The following is a 20,971-nucleotide window of genomic DNA, read 5'->3' on the forward strand; positions in this document are numbered from 1 at the left end:
TTTATTGCCTGCTCTTCAAATCTTATCTTGACAATTCTGCTAACGTGAATGGGAAAGTCTACTGGTAGCAAGCTCGGCATGGGTACAGTTCTGGAAACTCTATTCATTTCACTTATATTAATCTTTCCCTTAAGCAAAAGCAACAAATGTTTCCATCTGTCAAGATCCACCATAAGTATATTCAATAATGGGCTGAAACTCATTTTAATCACTCCCAAGATGGGCCAAGGAACATAAAGGATTAAATATTTCATAACTTTCTATGGGCCGTTTCAAATCCAATTAGAGAAAATGGGACTGAAAACAACCACAGTCCTGGAAAGACCTCAGGCTTCACCCACTTCACATCACAACTGGAAAGTGAGAGGAACAAAGCTATGGACTCCTCCAAAGGCCTTCAACTGGGCAAGGCTCAAGAGTCAGAGGGCACCCTTCCTGCTCAAACTTGCCACCCACTGCTGTGCCACGGCATAAAAGTGGGCTGAGATCCATAGCGTGGGGGCCAAAATGGGTGAGGAGCATTATTCCCAAGTAGATCTGAGTCAGTACAAGGCAGCTTGTGCCCCAAACCAAGAGGCATGGGTGGATGTGCAATATATACTCTTGTATCAACCTGTTTGGTTTCTCAGTGGGATTGAGACGCCCCACACCACGGCCTGGAGGCTGTGCTGCTACAGCGTTGTGTGAACTAGCCCAGACAAAAGGGTCAGTTACAAGAAGAATCTAGGGTAAAGTTCTCTTGTGAACTGGTGACCTCTGCTTTCTTTACTGCCTGCCCTTGTCTGTGTGAGTACACCTCTGTAGAATTAGCATGTGGGTCTCTTGCACCGGGGCAAGCTGGAATGGTGTACTGGGTGGATTATGTAAGCAGGAGTGCACACCTTGCAGAAGGAGAGTTATGGTAGCCACTTGCCAGGAGTCCAAGCACCAACACTCCATGGACACCTCCAACCCAGTTCAGGACATGGTGCTACAGTGTGTTCGCCCAGCAGTGTGCTGAAACCTGTGACAGCAAATGCTTTGTCCTCCTCCTAAGATGACGCTTGGGTGTCACATTTGACTTTCCTTTTCTCGCCCACCCGCTACCTTCCGTTTGCTCTTTGTCTTTTCCCCTACCTACTTCTTCCAATCCCGCCTCATTGTTCTGCCTTCCCACTTCTGCCCTTGCATTTAAACCCCTTCCCTTGTCTGTTCTCCACCTCTCCCAAAGTCTCAATCCCTGTACCAATGCTGCAGCCCAGCTGTTGGAGCTTCAAGGTACCTCTTCTTCCCCTGCCTGGACTTTGCCCTGCTGGGAAACTGCATCAGGTAAGGAAGCACTGGGCACATGAAGCCCCTGCCACTAGGGGAGGTTCAATGCAGCCCCTTCAGGCCTCCAATCCCCCTGCCTGCCATAGAAGGCCCCAGCATACGGGCTGCAGCGTCCCTCCCCAATGGCAGGCTTGCCCTCCCATTGCCTTCCCTGGCTGCAGCCTTGCAACTCTGCTGTCTGCTTATTAGCAACTGCTGGGTAATAGCAATGTTTTGCTGGCAAACAAGTTTTAATAAGTAGAATTTCCTGTATCTAAGAGAATGCTTCAGAGGATGGACTACCTAGCTACACTGATCTTTTGCCATCCGCAACCTCCATTTATCTTGATGTTCACAGTTAAATTCCTGTACAGATAAATGGAGATATTCTCAATTTTCTTAGGGACTAATCAGCCTCTAGTGAAATCCATGGGACTCTTTCCCTTGGAATTGATGTGCATCAAGTCAGGTCTTAAAGCTCCAGTTTCAGACTGTTTGTTGGCAAACTCAAGAAGACAACACTGCACCAGCTCCTACCTGAAAGACTCCACAAAAAGCAGGAGGATTAAGATCCTATTTTTTGAAAAAAAAAAATGCATGCTAATATTCCATAGAAATGGAAAGGACTGCCTGAAAGGAATTCTCTGTCCCATGGGTCTTGGACTGCGACTAACTAGTGTAATTCATGTATTATACTACTCCCTGCACAGCATCCTACTGACAATCAGTGAAATTAAGGCTCTTAAGTACCTGAATCCCTCTTAACAATGAGATGTAGGCTCCTCAATCAGTTGGGCATTGCAGTGCTGAGCACAGCAGTGCCTGAATACCAGTAAAAGTCTGGCCCTTAGTATTTTGAAATGATAATTAAGAGCAAATTGGGTGAGGCATCACCGCAGCAGCATTTCTACAACAGCTGGTCAAATACCACATTAACCCCAGGACTACCGGTGATTTTATTTTTGGCTCAGATAACATGGTGATGAGTGTGGTATGAGAAAGTGGCATCAGGTGAATAACGAGATGTTGAAGGCCTTGACTTAGTTTAATGCATGAACAGTTCACCAGTCCTCATGTGCTACCAGCTCACATTACTCTGTGAACCCAAAGGGAAGCAGCACTAACTCCACAGCAGTTGCTGCAGCTGATTTGCTTTACCACCAGAACTTTAAGGCTCAAATTTACTGTTTTGCCCGGTATGGCTTGATGAACGGCAAGGGTACAATCTTGAGCCCTAGTATAGGTTGCAGTAGCAGGGGGGTTTCTCTAGTTTCCTGCCTATGGGCACTGAGGAATCACAAAATCAGCTAAGCACAACATAATAAATAATAAGGTGGCAGAGGAACTAGATAACCCTAGCACTGCACCCCTAACTAGTTCCCAAGATCTAGCTTGTTTCTAGTGTAGTAGGGCAGAGTAGCTGCCCCCTACCATGGAGAGGGAGGAACCCCACCAGGAGCCATTTTATACTGAGCCTGACCCCTCCCAGTCACCTGACCAGAAGTCAGAAGGTGGGGGCAGGACTAGAAAGGCCCAGCCTCCAGAGGGGCCAAAGGATGGCTTTATGCTCCTAGCTCAGGAAGCTGAGGTCCTGCTGAGGAAGGCTGAGGCCTGGATTAAGCTACCTGGGTCCCCGCTGATCCTGGCACCCTATGGACCCTAGCAAAACCTGCCTGACACAGAAGACTAGCTGGGCCCCAGGGTCTGACCAGAGTACTGACCTCAGACCGCCCCCTGAGCCAGCCTGCGGTGGCAGAACTGTAGCAGGCTACCTGGACCTAGACCCCTGTGAGCCCTGAGAAACTGATGGGTCACCTGGGTATGTGCAGGGTGTGGGGAGGAGAAGGGAGACCAGGAGTAAGAGAGGACTGTTGAAGGTCCATGGGTCAGCGTGCTGTGGTGTGAATTCCTCCCTGACCCTTGCAGCTGACTGTACTGCTGTGACCAGGAACCCTGGGCTGGGATGCGATGGCGAGGGTGGGCCTGCATCCCCACCTCCCCACCCACCTGCTGGGTGGTAGTCTGCTCCCTGTCTGGCTAGCACAGGCAGTGCCTGTGCTGTTAGTGAACTGGGTTGGTTGCCCTGCCCTGAGCTAGGCCCTGGGCTTGCTTGTGAGATGTGTTTTCAGCCCCTCCCTGAGCTAGGTCCTGGGCCTTCTAAGATTGTCTGTTTGTTGCCCTGCCCTGCACCAGGGCCTGGGCTCTGTTATCAGCTGTGTGTGCTGCCCTGCCCTGAGCTCACTCATGGGCTTGTTTTGCTGCCCCAACCCTGTGCCAGGGGCTGGGCTCTCTTGTAAAATGTGTCTACTGCCCTGCCCTACGCCAGGGCCTGGGCTCACTCGTGGGCTTGTTTTGCTGCCCTGCCCTGTGCCAGGGCCTGGGCTTTCTAAGACTGTTGGTTTATTGCCCTGCCCTGCAATAGGGCCTGCCCCACCTTGCACCAGGGCCTGGGCTCTCTTGGCTGTTTGCTGCCCTGCCCTGTTTGAGACTGCTGGTTTGTTGCCCCACCCTGAGCTAGGGCCCAGGCCTTACAAGACTTGAGCTACTTTCCCCAAATTGAGACTGTCTGATCTGCTGCCCCACGCTGAACCAGGGCTTGGGCCCTCCTGAGACTGGGTGTTTTCTGCCCTGCCCTGAGCTAAGGCCTTAGAGGCATTTGAAGCATGTGTGTGCTGCCCTGACATGAGCTCATTTCCCCAGTGCCCTTCTGAAGCAAGGCTGGGCTTTTGAACTGTCACCTCTTAACTACCTGAGGCAAGGTGGGCTAAGAACTAGTGACTTGGAGGTTGTTGCAATACCCATGGCAGTGGGGCAGAGTGGCCACCCACTGGCTCTGGGGGTGCGGGGGGGGGGAAACCTTTCCAGAAAGCTCACCAGGCTACATGAGCCTCTGTGAGCTGGTAGCATAAGAAAGTCTAGCTTTAAAGTTCTTGCACAACAGATTTAACTACATCTAACATCTTATTTTAAAGACTTTCTGGCATTAGAGTAGTAGTAATTAATTCTTTTTCCCCTCATTACATAAGAGATTTTAGTCTTGTTTCAGACAATTGGTAAATATTTTATTAGGCAAAAGAGAAGGTTTCAGAGGCCATCTAGTGGGTGTTTGATGTATCATTGCTATGAATAAACCCAGTTTAAGGAGAGCAAAAAAAAATCTGATGGGAATCAGAATATACACAGGTCAAGTTCAGCATAGGAAGCAACTCTGGCCATTTTTACATGTGTTTCTGAACATAATCACACTATAAATTAAGAAAAAAACCTGTTAAAATAACACTTAGAGCAAAATTCTGCTTTCAGTTAATGTACTGTACATTGACATTGGCATGAGGTAAGTGAAGTTATACACTAGCAATGGAAGAGAAAACAACTGGGCCTGAGGATCTAATGTTCATCTACAAATTCTGATTTAGAGATACAGCAACTCAAAAAAAACCACATTTCAGTCAGAAAATGTTTTAGCTACTATTCCTACAAGCAGGCACAGGAGATAAGTCACTGGAACACACAAGAATTATTTTGCTCTAATTTTGTTTGTTTACTTTGTGCACTTGACGATTTTGTATATAGTCAGTTTCACCTCGGTAAAGGCCCCATGAACCTGTTAGAGGGGATGAATATTATCATGTTTGGTCAGGTAGGGTGTGATCTGGAAAAAGACTGTACACAGATTAGAACCTGGAAGTCCTGGACAGAGCAGGAACCATGATCATTGAAGCCATGATTCTGAAAGCCCAGCTTCGCTGGAAAGGACACATCATACGAATGGAGGAGTCAAGAGTCCCTAAGCAACTCCTCTATGGTGAACTCTCCCAGGGCAAAAGGAATCAAGGCAGGCCTCGTAAGAGGTATAAAGACTGCGTGAAGGCCAACGTTGCTCATGCTGGTTTAAAACCAGATCAGCTAGAGCAGCATGCAAAAGACCGAACAGGCTGGCATGCTCTCATACAACACACATATGACAACTTTGAAGAGCAGCGACGCGCGAGCCTCACTGATGCTCATGAGAGGAAGAAAGCAACAGCAGCAGCCTCACCAAGAGAGCCAGGACAATTCCCTTGCCCCCACTGTGAATGCCCATACCATTCAAAGCTTGGACTCCTCAGCCGCATGCGAGTCCACAACCGATGAGCCTGTGCAAGCTCAAGACATCATTGTCAGACATGATGGACCACCTACATTCACCCAAGTAAAGTTACTCATTTGTGAACTTCATGGGGATCAGTCTCTTAGGTGCCTCTTGTGATTTTTTCAAAACAAAAAATGAACTACTGCTTCTTTTAGGTGCCTAATTACCTTGGGAAACCTGGTCCTCATAAGTCACTGAGGCATTTTTGAAAATGTCACCTCAGATCTAATGATTCTCATTTAGACTATTACCACCTCACTGGAAATAGAAACTGTGAACAGAATTTGACTGAACTAGGTTAAACTAAGGCAACAGTGATGACGTGAAGTCTGAATTTCATTGCTTTCAAGAGTTTATATGAGACCTTTTATGTAACTGTCACACAGTTAATAAAAACTATTACTTTCTAATAACCTCTGTACAGTGTTTGAGCTTCTGTAACTATTATTCAGTTCAATTATTGATGTACATTAGGATGGGTGGGTGTCCTGTGTTACAAACTGGAATGTCTATTACTGCCAAAAAAGTATGTGGAAAACAGATTTGATAGTGTATGGCAGACTCCAGTTTATTCTTTGGAGGAAAAAAATATTTGGTATTAGGTATTTTCATTTCCAAATCTCTGAGCAACACAGCTGCCAAATTACAGCTTCTTTGGTTTTCAGTGTCAAGAGTCTTAATTTTTCTGTTTGTCTATGCAAATAAAAAAAAAAAAAGAGAAAGGGGGTGGGGGGAAACCTGCTCTAATTTGAAGCCTGAGCAATGTTGCTAATGGTCAGGACAAATTTCAACTAACCTTAAAAAGGACTGTTGCATTTAATGGATGATTTTGTCATATTTAGTTTCTCCTTTGCAATAATGGATTTTTATGAACAAGCATTGAACAGAAGCTGCCCACTGACTGCATTCAGCTCCATCACAGTGCATCATGAATTGAGTTTAATTTAGGAGACTGAGTGGCTTATGAAATTAGCGCTGGATTAGGGACTCTTTTACTTTTATTACTTGAATTCAAATCCAATGAAAGATGGTAATGATCAAAGTATATCACATCCTTACAATTGCTTGGTGCAATAATTGGTGGGATTTGATCTAGTTACAGTAATTCATTAACAGCTTCTGACAGGCCACAAACTCAATAGGTTTTTAGATTCTACTGGACTATGGATGAGAAACCCTTATGGAAGGTCCCCAAAGAACAAGTCTTAAGCCCGTTACTGGAAAGGTATGTGAGAACTGTGTGCTGCACTTCTCTTCCTGTGTCTCCTCTACTGATATGGAGGACTTCAGCTGACAGGTTTGTCACACCAAAACCTTTAATCGATGGTCAACCCAAAGTGAATAATTAGGAGGCAGAAATCCAGTAAATTCACATTTGTTTATGAAATACACAAATCTGAATGGACCATTCCCCTCTCCAGTGCATTTACACCACACAATTTTAGCACTAAGCAAAATCTTGCTACTGTTGCTAAGCCAAATGGGCCTGCAGCAAACAGAGGGGCAAGTTGTGTCCCCACCACTCTCTGCAGGGATGGAGGATCCTGCTGGCTACAAAACCAGTGTAGTGAGAAATTAGGATTAAATATATAGCGCCCAGGGAAGTGAGAAATGACCGTCTTCTCCAAGCCTTGTTTTAGGCTTCTGAAAGTTAGAATGACTGTGGGATTCCCCGAGAACACTGTCAGCAAAGTTAAAACACTGTAAGGAAAGAAACTAGCATCACAGTCCTCTTCACACCTGCCCGCATCCAGATGCATGTGCAGAATGGAGAGTCAAGACCCCAGGGACAGGAGGAATGTGTTTAACACCATGGAAATAAAAACTCCTGCACTGAGCTACTAACCGGATGGAACAAAATGGGTGTTTTTTCTGCCATGGGCTGCTTTCCAGTGACTGAGTGTTGAGGCTGCAATTGCTCCAGCTGCTCCTGGAGTTTCTGTCTCCTGTGCTTGTCTTTCATCTGCTTCTCCTCCTGAGAGAGCTCTCTCGGGCTTTCTTCGATCCTGCAAAACGTAACATAACAGCCAGATCCACCTATGTTTTGTTCTAACTTCATGATCTCAGCCCCCTTTTTATACTCGCCATATTCCAATAAACACCCAGCTCTGTCAGATGGTTCCACAGGGCTCCTCAAATATGGCACTAGCTCTCAAGGTGAACCATATACTGGGAGCGCAATGTGCAATGGTTTTAGGGGCCTGTTTTGGTATCTAAGGAGGACCCGTGTAAAAGCAATTGGGTAAAACTGTAAACACACCACTGGAAACAGGGAATGGGAGGGGGCCCAGACTTGGGTCAACTGCTGGCACATTCTTGGAGGCTATATCACTCCAGAAAAATGGCAGCAATCTGCATAATGTTGTTCCCTACTTTTTCCCTCACCAAAATTCTTTGAAGGATCTATAAAACCCCTTCTTAACTCTCTTCTCCCATCTGCTACAACAGACTTTCCACTGTGCCACATCTTGCTGTGTTCCTGGAGAGTAGAGCTTACCTGCTGTTTCCACACAAGATACTAATTTCTTTATAGCCCCTCTCCCAAGCTCTAAGTCCTCTCACATCAACTTAAATATCCAACGCAAAACCTGAAATTCACAATGAATGCCATGCTCCACCCCTACTTACCAAATAATCCTGCCAGCCGCCACGCTCATATTCTCCAGCTTAACACTTCCACAAGTGCCTGATATTTTTGTGAGAGATAAGGCAGGTGAGGGAATGTCTTTCATTGGACCTATGTCTGCTGGTGAGTGGGACAAGCTTTGGAGCTCAACAAAGCTCTTCCTTGTGTTCCTTGTGACACGCTCAAAAGTACAAGAATCTGGTTTCCACCAGTCCAAGGAAAGGCATGTGTTCCATTGCTAAGGTAACACCCTGCAGACAGCCTCGTGTTAACTCATGTGCTTCCATCAATGGCCATGGTAACAGTTTAATGCTGGGAGAGGGATAGTCTTGGGGACAGGCAGGTACTAGACCATGTATGGATTCAAAATCAACACCTTGACCTTCAACATTACTGCATCATGCAGCCTGAACAGGCTCTGGAGCATCCATATAATAGGCTCCCCACATGACTCACTGCCACATAAGCAGGCAGATGCATCCATCATTATCTCCAATTTTATCTCAAGATGAGGGGGCAGAGGCCTGAATAACAACAGAAGCAACGTCCCCATCATTTCTTTTATTAATACCATTTATGATTCTCCTTCCCTGGCCTCCCAAGGCCCTCCAGAGTGCTCTCATTTCCTCCTGGGAAGGCTTTGTAAGAGATAAAGGCATCATAATATCTGGTTCTTATACAACTTTTCATCAATACTTATCAATGTGCTGTATAAGGGAGGTCAAAGCTATTGTCTTCATTTTACAGACTGCAGAAATGTAAGCGCAGGTCACCCAGGAAGCCAGGAGCAGGGTAGGAAGCAGAATGCAAGTTTCTCTAATATCAAGCCAGAACCCTATCCATTGGTTATGACTGCCTCTGTAAACAATTGAGTGAGAGCCACTGGGGATGACTGCCTCTCTAGATGGACAGCCTTGTGCCACCCCAGGTTACAGCCAGTAATATGGTCTGTAGGCCAGTGATTTTCAACCTTTTTTCATCTGTGGATCCCTAAAACATTTCAAATGGATGCGTGGACCTCTTTGGAAATCTCAGGCATAGTCTGCAGACTCTCAGGGACCACAGACTACAGGTGGAAAACCACTGCTCTAGATGGATTTTTAGTGTATGCTCAGAAATGCCACTGACGAATTTACTCCAAACTCCCTAGTACCTTGGGGATTCTGCAGCTCTATTTAGACGGGGCTCTGGAGCACTTCCTGAACGTAGCATGTCTTCAGTCTCTTTCTGGTCTCCCCTTGAAGGATCAGCTCCATGTTTCACATGGTTTGGCAAGGGGGGACTTCCCCTCTGTGAGTCTGAGCGCACCAGCCACCTGGAAGTCACCTTATTTGCCTCCCCTCTCACTCTTACATATCGTTTTCTCCTGATACTCAGGGTGCCCGTCTCTTCTAGGGTCCCAAGATCTTGGCTGACACTTTCAGCTCTTAGCACCTGCTTAGAGGCCTCATTAACTAGAGGCTGAGATACTTCTTTATGGCAGTTCCGGAGTTGCTGCAACAGCAGGCTTTTTCCAGTGCAATCCCTGCAAATTAAAAATCAAACAGATTAAACCAAGGTTGAGCATTAAAATTAGCAGATCCTTACTGAATAACCTTATTTAACTAGCATCAGAGAGCAAGGCATAGAAAATCCCCTTGGATAATGGTTATTGATGTCCTAACACTAGCTCACCAATGACAGAATATACCAGAAGGAGCCCACTTGGAATTCTGTGGGTATCCAGGTCTCTCAGGTAGACATTGATGGATCAATCTGGGGTGGTAACACTATAAACTTAGACAGCACTCATGAGGATCTGGCAACACTATCCTTTGCAATTTGCCTCTGCAGAAGACAAGGTAGTGGGCATGATCAGTTACATGCTGACTTTTCACTGCAGTAGGCTGTGACCTAGAATGGTTTATACTATGGACAGCTCCTGGCTGTAGAGATGGAAGGATAACTTTTTCAAAAGCCCTTACATAACTCAAGATCCTATGTCCCATTTCTAAGAGTGCAATAGGCACTTAGGAGCCCAAATCTCAGTGAAAGTCAATGGGTTTTAGGACTCAAGTCACTTTAGAAAATGGGACAGAACAGCCTTTGACAGTTTACCCTGGCCATCCATATAGCTGTCTTGGGACAGGTGTTTGACCAGTGTTTCACTCACTCCTTCTGCGTGTGACGCAGAAGCAGAGCACAATGACCGTCTCAGGAGCATTAAGCAAATGGACTATTGGCATAGAAGTCAGAGTCCACGGTTCCCGCCCCTCCCCATCCAGCAGCTAGTATAAAGAGAGAGGAGAAGATCCCCCCAGTAATTCCTAGTAGAGATGTAAAATCCCATTTAACTGGTTAACCGATCAAACGTGATATTTAAGCAGTTAATTGATTAAAGGGGAAGGCACTGGGGGGGCATTCCAGTTCAGCTGGGCTGGAGCAGCCCCTCCTCCCTTCAGTAGCTGGGCTGCAGGAGCTCCCTCGCCTTAGGCAGGGGCTGCTCCTACCTGTGACATACCCATGCCCGCTATGCACAAGGCCTGCTCTGGCTGCCCGGAGCAACCCACCTGCACCAGCCAACCATTGGTTAACTGGAACTGGTAGGTATCAACCTTTAAGGGTGACACCCATTAGCCCTAATTCCTACAAGAGAGAGGAGGGAGATCAGGGATGCCTCCTGCCCAGCATTTGGGGAAATGAGACTGTTGAATTATCTTATCAGCATCCTACTACTGTGATTTCCCTGGGTCTTGATGACACGTGGCATAACATTGCAACATAACATCAGGACACAATTGTTTTGTGGCTGCCTGTCACTTAGAAGGAGCTCGCTAGCTGTTTAGCAAGGGGTGAGGGACAACTGTTTTCAATGTCAAGAATGAAGCATCACAGATGTCATGGCTGGATTGTGAAGAGGCAGCTGAGAATTATTTGGACCTGGAGAAGTGGCTTTGTGCTGACTTTGGTATCACTGTGTTCTGGCACCCCACAGCATATGCCTGCATGACGGTGTGGTACTGCGCTTATTCAAACTAACCCTGTACTTCTCAGAACACATGGTATTCTACATGTAGGCTTCCCACTTTCATTTTCTTAAGGGACTCCTCTTTTCTCCCTATGACTAAGAATCACCGTGCCAACCCATGACCTCTCCTGGAGATAAGACTCTGCTGAACACCTGAAACACCTGGAGTGCTGTAAGGACAGGACCATTAAGGGAGATGACGAAGCTGTGTGGGTTCGCTAATACCTCCCATGGGAACTGGATGACATCTGCATCATAAGGCCAGGACCTCAGTTTCTAAAGCTGTTGCCTGTTAAGCTGTTAATGTAAATGCAGCATGATCACTGTTATTCCTGGCCTTGCCAGTGCCGTAGTGGTACCAGCAGAATGCCTGGATATAACAGACCTTGGACAATCATGAGTCATGTGCAAGAACAAAGAGAGTAAGTTACCGGTAAGGATTCTAGTGACACAAGCCCGTGCCCCTGAAGTGATTCTGACTGAATACTTGTCTGACTCCAATAGGAATCCATGTGACAATGAAACTGCTTCTGTGGTTGTTTCTTCTCCTGGGAGGCAGCTAGCATGGTAGGGTGAAGACATTGGTGAGCTAAGCTGACGCTGCTCCATATGGCACTTTAGTGAATGCAAAGAGTGAAGTTTGCTGGCCTTGCTAGTGAGGTGAGGTGGAAGATCTCAGAGGCCAGAGGCAGTGTACAAATATGGAGATTTCTTCCAGGGCCCTGGAGATCAGCCAGGTTTGAGGGCACACCCCAAAGCCTATTCTGCATCTCCCTGAAGTGGTCTGCAGAGGTTCGTCTCTCCTGCAGGCTTTACCCCATCTTGATTCTAGCCCAGTGTAACTGGATGTAACTCTACCCAGGCCACTCGAGTGACCAGCACAAGGCCCATGTAAATGAGATCAGAATTCAACTCAGGGGATTTCTGCCTGCTCACTTGACTGGATTTCCTAACATGGCATGAGGGAAACTATAATATTTCAGACATTTCATTTTTTCAGAAATTTTAAAACATATCAAAATTTACTTGGTTGGGTTCTGTGTTATGACTCCAGATTCACACTGGTGCACCTCCCAGTGATTTCAGTGGAATTTCTCTGGATTGGTACCAGCACAAATGAGAGCACCCAGTGTGCCTGACTGCTTATGCTTGGTTCTAGATTCTGACTGTTCTCAGCTGTTAAATCACTCTGCGTGGCTGGGCTCTGCTCCTTGGCAAACCTTGTATTCTTTTGCAACTATTTTTAAAAATAAATGTAATTTGCTTGAACAAAAACAGCATAAAACAGCATGTTCTGCTCATCCCTTCTACTGCTCTAATTCAGGTATAAGTGCGTCATTAAGATCCAGGGAACGGTTTCTAAAGATAACACCAAGCATACATGGGTGAACCATTCAGGCCTTGACTCAGCCAGGTGCTTAATCATAAACCTAACTTTAAGCATGTGGCCAATAACTACTCACATTCTTAAAGCTACGCATATGCTTAATTACCTTGCTGAATCAGGTACTGAGTTTGGCATACAAGTTTTGCATACAGAAGCATTTACAGTTGAGGAGTTCCTTGACTGTCCACATTATACCCAGACAAATAAGGAGATCTGAGAGTTTCTCTTCCCACACAGTGTAATAAATAATCATTCTAGATCAATGTCAGTTTCTAGCTTCTGTTTGATATTTTCGCAAAGAGACTGGATGTGAGTCTACACCCACAGTTTTTTAAAATGTTTGATCCTGAGCTGTTTAAAAACAGTTCTCTCGAGTCACTCAAAATGGCACCAAAAAAGGCATTTTTCCTACCGGCTGTGCCTTCTCTTCATGGTGATAAGTATCAGAGGGGTAGCCATATTAGTCTATCCACAAAACAATGAGAAATCTGTGGTACGTTAAAATTAACAGATTTATTTGGGCATAAGCTTTTGTGGGCAAAATCCTATTTCTTCAGATGCATCTGACAAAGTGGATTTTTGCCTAGGAATTCTTAGCCCTAAATAAATCTGTTAGTCTTTAAGGTGCTGCGAGACTCCTTATTGTTTCTACTCTGCATGTGTCTTTTGAGCTGGGCCTGTTGCATTTACTCCCAAAAAAATATTTTATTCCTGATATTCCTGTAGATTCTATATAGTTGTAAAAGAGCAAGGTGAATTCTATTCTGCCTCAGGAATTAACAATTCAGTTCTAACTCCTGCATCTTAATTATGACAGCAACAGAAAGAACACAAAACTGATTTCCTAGAGACAGACAAACTTTATGCGTCAGTTATTAAACGGAGGAGATTTGCTGTGAGAATCACTGCTGGATAATATTTCAATAGGTGGGATTGGAATCTCAAAGTCTTTCTTGGGGATTGTTTCAGTTTCATGAAAAGATTCATGTAGTCTGTACCATGCCCCCGGGAAGAACCTTACATTCTTTTCTTTGTTTTCTGTTGGTCCTTAATTGTTGTATCGTCCTCGTCTTCAGTGGAGCTGTCGCTCGAGCTACAAAGCAAAAAGATCAGATTACTGGACACCTCTGTTCACTGTCACAATATCAACAACCAGCCTGGGGCACTTATCCATAGTGTTTTGTCTTAGTCATGCTAAGACACAAGTTTAAAATAATGGGATGTTAAAGAAATTATATGGAGTCAAATTTACAGCTGGTATCAAATGGTGCAGCTCTACAGATTTCAACAGAGCTAGGCTAACTTATACCAGCTGAGGGTATGGTTCATAGTGTAATAAAATAAATAAATGGATGATGATGAGGATGATCTTTTTTAATAATTTAAAACTGCATGAAGACAGCTCCTCCATGGCATCTCCCCAATAACAAACACGCCATTAACTGATACACACTGTCTAATGCCCTAACAATATAATCCACTTAGACAACATAACTCATCCTAGCTCATAAAAAACAATCTCATGCTTGTTTTTATTGGAACAATGTGCTTTTAGCTAAATTTAAGTTGCCAGTATAAGGTAACCTCCCTGTGGGTTAAATTAGGCCTCCTTAATGAAAAATGTTTAGACCCAGATGTGGTAGGTGAGTGCATCTAAAACATCCACTTGGTCTTCGTTATCGACAAGGTTTCTTCAGAATGCTGTTTTCTTCAAAGCCATTTTCTAGCAAGCACTATCACTAAGCACCTCTAGAAAAAGAGTATAGCAATTTCTGTTTAGTTCTTGACAACTATTATCTAGTCACACTGTGGACATACTATGGGTCCATGCATCTTGGGGGAGAGGGGTGGCAGCGGGGGAGACAATAGGGCTCTCAGGCTCATGAGCTTTAGAGGAGACCATCTGCCAGACCTTTTAGAGTTTTTGGAAAGAGGCCAGTCTCTCAGAACTCACCATCTAGGCACCGTATAGTCTCACAGGGTGACTGAAAAACCAAAGTCAGCTCATTGGTTGCTCATTTATCCTGGATTTCCAACTGCATTGTTTCCCTTTTGAGTACTCACTTTCTCCACCAGAGGGCCACAGACCAAGAACAAGGGGAAGTGATACAACAAAGAGAGCCTTTCATGGTACTGCCCACCATAGGGCATGGAATATTGCAACAACTTTCAGGTTTGTGCCCTCAGTCCCTAGTTTCTCACAAACACCAGATTCCAGTAATTACCTTCGGTTTTCATCAGACTGTAACACTGACTGCTGTGGTTTGGCATCCCTTAAATCAAGGTACACCATGGGGGGTTCTGCTGGACCCTGCAGTCCTGGCATGTCCATACTTCGACAGCTCTGGGGAGGTGGCAGGAAGATGTCTCTGAGAATATAAATCATCATTTCAATATGTTATTTGCCTACCTGGGACAAGATTTCCAGCAGGACATACACTTGGAATGAAAATAGATCAAGAACAGGACTGAGCATCTGGCTATTGCACAGGTTCCAGCTCACAGTCTCTGCACATGACAGATAAACACTACCAAAAATGCCAGGATTCTAACTTCATAGCTACTGAGTTCAACAGACATGAGTGACACTGCCACAGAGCTCAGGTCTGCGGCAACAGCACCTTAGTGACACAGGTGTGGGCTAGACAGGAGTTGAAATGCTACAGATTTACAGTCAGTTTGTTTTCAAATGGTCGACAGTATTGGAGATCTTTCAGGGATCTCTGATTTTCAACTCAAACAGTGACCTTGCTCAGAGGCACAAGCAGCCAAAAAATTTAGCTGATCAGACCAGGCTGAAGATAGGATTTTTTGATCCCCTCAAAGGAGATGCTTTGATTTTTATCCCCCCAGCTGGAGAGGAGACTCTTCTGATCCCTTGTCCCATGATTAATGATTATTATTTATTTCTCATGCATGGATGGTGAGGTTGGCACTGTCGCACATAAAAAAGAAAGTCCCCAACCCAAACATATTATAATCTCAAAGACAGGCACAGGTTTGATTACTATAATCTCTTCATTGGACTTCTCTGGCAGTCCTCTATATGACTGCCAGGTGCACAAAGGGCTGTCACTAATATCACATCACTTCCATCTTTGAATGGTTCCAATGCCTCACATCTTCATCTCTGTCCTCCCCTTCAGGATCCCCATAACTCTGCCTTTCCCTAATAATCCACCTGTGTCTGTTACTGGTTTGCTTCTGTCCTCTCTGCGCTAACAATGATGCCATCCTTGAAACCCAGTTAATCTGCTTCTTTCACTACCATTTCCTTCCTCACCACCTTCTGTGCATAGAACGTCCTCCCTGAGCTGGTCTGAAAGGCCACTTCTGTGCACTGAGATCCCCCTTCAATGGGGAAGAAATTACAGCTGGCTAATAATGGCAAGGTCAAGATGCCACGGAGAGGAAATACAAACCCCAAACCTCCCATGCAGTGATCAAAAAATGGCCACTCATCTGCCGGGTCACTTGGCTTCTCTGGCTCAACTTCTTCTCCTGCCCTTCACCCATTTCTCTTTTTAAACTGAAAGCTCGTTCAATGCTTTACTGCGAGACATAAGCTAAGACAAACACTCTGAGAGAGCCAGAGAAAGGAAGTTGTGTTTGTGCCATTCCCCCTCGCCTAGAATGCTGAATGGAAGGGCACCTTATTTATGACAGTCAACCACTACACCATGGAGCACTGACCTGTAGTTTGCTCCTTCATCTTGGCAATCGCTGCACTGTTGTGAATGCGTGTCCTTCCAGAACTGATCATTAAGGCTTGAGTCAGCAAGGGGTTGCTCACTTAAGGCATGAGCCATCACCCATGTCAATGAGAATCTTGACTTCAATGGGCATCTGACTGGGAGCTTGTTACCACATGGCTGCACTGTGGTAGGCTGATTGAGTAGATTCAGATAATTTTGGATGAGATTTTGAAAGGACCCTATGGCAGTTAGATACCAAAATCCCATTGAGATTCAATATGGAGTGAGGCATTTTGCTCTCCTAGGGTCCTTTGCCATTCCCACCCTTTGAGAGCAACAGGCTCCTGGAGCCCTCCACTGACAGGCTGTCAAACAGGCAGTCACTTTCAATGGATTGGCCTGGGTAGCTCTCGTTAGCTCTTTTTTTTTAAACCATCACCACACACATAAACAATTGCTCACCTCAAAAAACCAAAAATATAGTGCCACATTCCTACTGTGCTGTTAATTTCCTCCAAGGTACAGGGCTATGAAAAGGCACCCAGATAAAAGCATTCATTCCCAGACACTACTACTAGTCCCAGCCATAATCACACTGTGGCTACGTCTACACGTGCACCCAACTTCGAAATAGCTTATTTCGATGTTGCGACATCGAAATAGGCTATTTCGATGAATAACGTCTACACGTCCTCCAGGGCTGGCAACGTCGATGTTCAACTTCGACGTTGCTCAGCCCAACATCGAAATAGGCACAGCGAGGGAACGTCTACACGGCAAAGTAGCACACATCGAAATAAGGGAGCCAGGCACAGCTGCAGACAGGGTCACGGGGCGGACTCAACAGCAAGTCGCTCCCTTAAAGGGCCCCTCCCAGACACACTTTCATTAAACAGTGCAAGATACACAGAGCCAACAACTAGTTGCAGACCCTGTATATGCAGCACGGACCCCCAGCTGCAGCAGCAGCAGCCAGAAGCCCTGGGCTAAGGGCTGCTGCCCACGGTGACCACAGAGCCCCGCAAGGGCTGGAGAGAGAGTATCTCTCAACCCCCCAGCTGATGGCCGCCATGGAGGACCCCGCTATTTCGATGTTGCGGGACGCGGATCGTCTACACGTCCCTACTTCGATGTTGAACGTCGAAGTAGGGCGCTATTCCCATCCCCTCATGGGGTTAGCGACTTCGACGTCTCGCCGCCTAACGTCGATTTCAACTTCGAAATAGCGCCCGACGCGTGTAGACGTGACGGGCGCTATTTCGAAGTTAGTGCCGCTACTTCGAAGTAGCGTGCACGTGTAGACGCAGCCTGTATGTGCAAAGTTTAACTCCTAGAGAGAAGGACCTACTTCTGATCGCTTTGGCATTCTCGAAAGTTAGCAAGCTTGGCCAATGGCTTCCTGTGTCCTGGAGATAACACTTTGGACTGCTTGGCACACAGTTCTTCTAGCTTTTCCATGAGCCTACTTTGGGATCTAGCAACCAACATCTCTATGGATGAACAGAGAAGACAAAGAACTACTTACTACAGTCTTGCAGTTGTCAGAAGAGCCTCCAACTTCCCCTTTCATGTCTTATCACTTTTTCTACAGAAAGTCACATATACAGTAGCAGTAAGGAATTTAATGCTGCTTCTCTGCAATCAAAACCTGGTTACACTCCAAAACCAAGCCAATTTATTTAATTTTAAATACACTTAAAAGAACCTATGTGGAAGGTTCTAATGGTCTATCCTTCCTTCCTTCACTACTGACTGCCACTACTTGGCTCATGACATTGCTTTCCTGGGAAGCTGGCCTCTGAAGTGTTGGCACAGCATGGTAGCATGGACAAATAGGACCAGATTCAGGAGGGGAATATAAGGGAACATAAACCTGTGTAATTTACACTTTCTTCTGCCTCTTTGTCATGCTACCTATACTGACCTACAGGCAGGATGGATTTTTAAAGTATTAACTGAAGGAGACAGAGGTAAACAGCAGGGAGACAGGATAGGGAGCAGGTAAAGAGAGGAAAACTGATGTTATTTCATTGACTCCCTGAAAATATTTCCTGTAAGAAATAACATACCCACAGTCAGGGACCCAATCTGCTTGTTAGAAATAAGAAATAATTGTAGATACACATCTCCTAGAACTGGAAGGAATCTTGGGAGGTCATCTAGTCTAGTCCCTTGCTCTCTTGGTAGGGCCAAGCACTATCCCTGACATCTATTTGCCCCAGTCCCTAAATGGCCTCCTCAAGGATTGAGCTCACAACCCTAAGTTTAGCAGCCTAATGTGCAAACCACTGAGCTATCTGTCCCCTGGCGGGGAGGGTGGGGTACAGAAATATAGCTTGTGTTCTCTAAATATACCAAAAAAAAGCTACATTAGAAGAACACTAAGGTTGCAAAGTCAAGCATTTAAACATTAAAAAAATCTGATATTATGACTGCCCAAGCAATTTTCATTCAGCCCCATTGTGCACATGCACCATGAGACAGCTTTGAATGACATGATCACATATGGCTTTTTTCTCATTCAGCAGTAGCAGGGAAAGTTCTACTAAGCACATGGATGTAGGGGTTATGGCAAGCTCAGTCACACCGTAAGGATGCTGCCTACACAGGACCCAGGAGGAAATGGAACATACATAGCTAAGGTGGAACCTTCAGAAAATTCAGCTGCCAAAGTCTAACAAGTCTCTACTTAGGACATGCAAATTGAAAATTTTCAAAGGTTAATTTTCTGTGAGACAGCAAAAAGCAAAAAAGATAACCCTAGCACCAGAGCAGCTCTCCCTCCAAATGTCAATTCCTTGCTCCTAAGTAAGGAAGTTCAGGTGTTTCTCAACAAGACAGGTGTAAGGTTTTTTGTTTTGTTTGTTTAAAACATAAACAAAACATTCTCCCTACCCTCTTTCTGGATTGTTGTCTATCCACGTGTAGTTTGCGGGGAAATGTCAGTAAATGGATCGGTTGAGGTGAGAGGATTAAGCAACTCTAGACAGGAACTTTGCGTGTGATCTCAGGGATACTTTATCTTTGAAGATTATGTAAAGTGGGTTAGCCAGGAGAGCTCTCTCCTAGTGGATGTAATGCCCAATAGGAATGCAACCTCCCTAGAAAGGTGTAGCAACAAGCTTGTAAACAATGGCTCAAATGCAGAGCTGGCGAAGGTGTGGACTAAACTGAGGTCCCATGCTGGATTAGGATTCTAGGTAAGAATTGGAGAGGCCTTTGAGAAAGCATTTAGTGAGCAGTTGTAGAAATGTAGAGAATCTGTCTACTTTGTGATGGAATCCCATGATGGCAGAGAGGTACTCGTATCGAACTCACAGAAAGGCCCATCTCTTTCAGTTCTAGTAAGTGCTCTAGTATGAGCGGCAAGGGGGCTGACAGATGTACTGGAAGGTCCTGCTGTTCTGGCTGTTCGATTGGGCAAAGTGGCTGCTACTGAGAATGTTTGCCCATTAGATGAGCACTTTTTCTTGACCAACTCCAGAGTTGGGGATGTGGTACCCTGTTTTTTTTTGCCCCACCACTTTCCTGATTGATTGATCATGAGCTGGACTGTAGAAGCAGGACCCTTGTTAAAGGCTGTAGTCAGCAATCTCTGGCCAGGAGGGGTGCATGCCTCAAGTTCAGATGCTGGATGGAAAAGATTACATTGGACATCTATTGCCTTCTGGGTGCAGGTTCTGAGGCTGTGATGGTGTGAGCAGTTTTGTGGTACGTGTGTCTCACCAAGATGGGACACACAGAGAGTTCTCATCCAAGACAGGTAGAGAGAGCCTGCAGGTAAGGCAACATTTGAATCCAGGGAAGCCAGGCATGTCGCTCAGGGAGGTACAAACATTGTCCTGGATGGTGAAAACAGAAATACACAGCTCTATGACAAAAAACAATTGAGAAAACAAAAGGACAGGAATAAAGTAATAAAGCTAACCGATCTAACTAGAGCAACACTAAAAACTAGGGCAAATGATGCTACTCGGAAAGCTGAGCAGCATTGCTAATTGCTCTGACGAGAGCCAAAGATGGTAAAGAAGGAACTGGGAGGGGGGAGGAGGGGGTTGTTGCACAGTTCAGTTAATCTCCTGCAGCAGCACCAGACTGGGACTGTGTATATGTGACCAAACCAGCCACTGCTACCACTGATTATGAGCACAGGGGCACACAAACATCCAAAGGGGAACACCCAAAGAGACATCAATTGAAGGAGAACCCCAGTTTACAGTGACATTAAGTGTTCAAATGGCACTTACAGAGAAATACAATCAATTGGTGTCCCATAAGCCTGCTACCCCGTTTTACTCCCTGAGCATAGGGCCTGCTATCTTCTCAGAGTTTAGAAGCCTGATCCAATTTCGGACTGGGTATTAGATAAGAGAGCCTGTTTTCCACACCTTCCAGCATGCCATAGCCCCAACAGGGGATGCCCATTCCCTAGCCTGCTAACATATGGGGAACTTTCCAAGGACTAAAATCTACCCATATTGGCTGAAGCCGCACTGCAGGGGAAGTGGGAAGCTGAAGGATGACACTGCATGGTGGCTGCTGGAGACCTCCATGCTGGAGCTCTGAAGTGGGCAAGAAGGACCAAAGCACAGCTGACACACTGCTCCTTTAGAAAGCAACAGGTGCCCAGGCAATGTGTTACACCCTGTCTAGCTGCCTGAAAAGATATGCTCACAACTCCTAAGCAATATGCTCCCAGATTGGACGGGCAGAAGGTAGCAGGGACATAATGCCAGACTACAGGCTTGCTGGGACAAACTCAGACATGGTGTGTTTCTGTTTTAATCAATAGGTTGCATGGTTGCATCTGGCCCAGCACCCTTAAAATGGATTG

General features: G+C 45.6%; 1 protein-coding gene across 3 annotated transcripts in view; it reads right to left on the bottom strand.

The window, feature by feature from the left end:
* The window catches only part of DNAAF8 (dynein axonemal assembly factor 8), a 111,802-nt gene that overhangs the window by 79,196 nt on the left and 11,635 nt on the right, over positions 1 to 20,971 (bottom strand). For all 3 annotated transcript variants that reach the window (XM_075010936.1, XM_075010934.1, XM_075010937.1), the window contains exons 6-10: positions 17,486 to 17,627; positions 14,668 to 14,811; positions 13,464 to 13,535; positions 9,202 to 9,573; positions 7,269 to 7,428 (exon numbers count right to left, since the gene is read on the bottom strand). In XM_075010936.1, coding sequence (XP_074867037.1) covers positions 7,269 to 7,428; positions 9,202 to 9,573; positions 13,464 to 13,535; positions 14,668 to 14,811; positions 17,486 to 17,627 — 890 coding nt within the window. The remainder of the gene's footprint in view (positions 1 to 7,268; positions 7,429 to 9,201; positions 9,574 to 13,463; positions 13,536 to 14,667; positions 14,812 to 17,485; positions 17,628 to 20,971) is intronic.

This window comes from Carettochelys insculpta, chromosome 16 (genome assembly GCF_033958435.1).
Source record: "Carettochelys insculpta isolate YL-2023 chromosome 16, ASM3395843v1, whole genome shotgun sequence".
Taxonomy (NCBI): Eukaryota; Metazoa; Chordata; order Testudines; family Carettochelyidae; genus Carettochelys; species Carettochelys insculpta.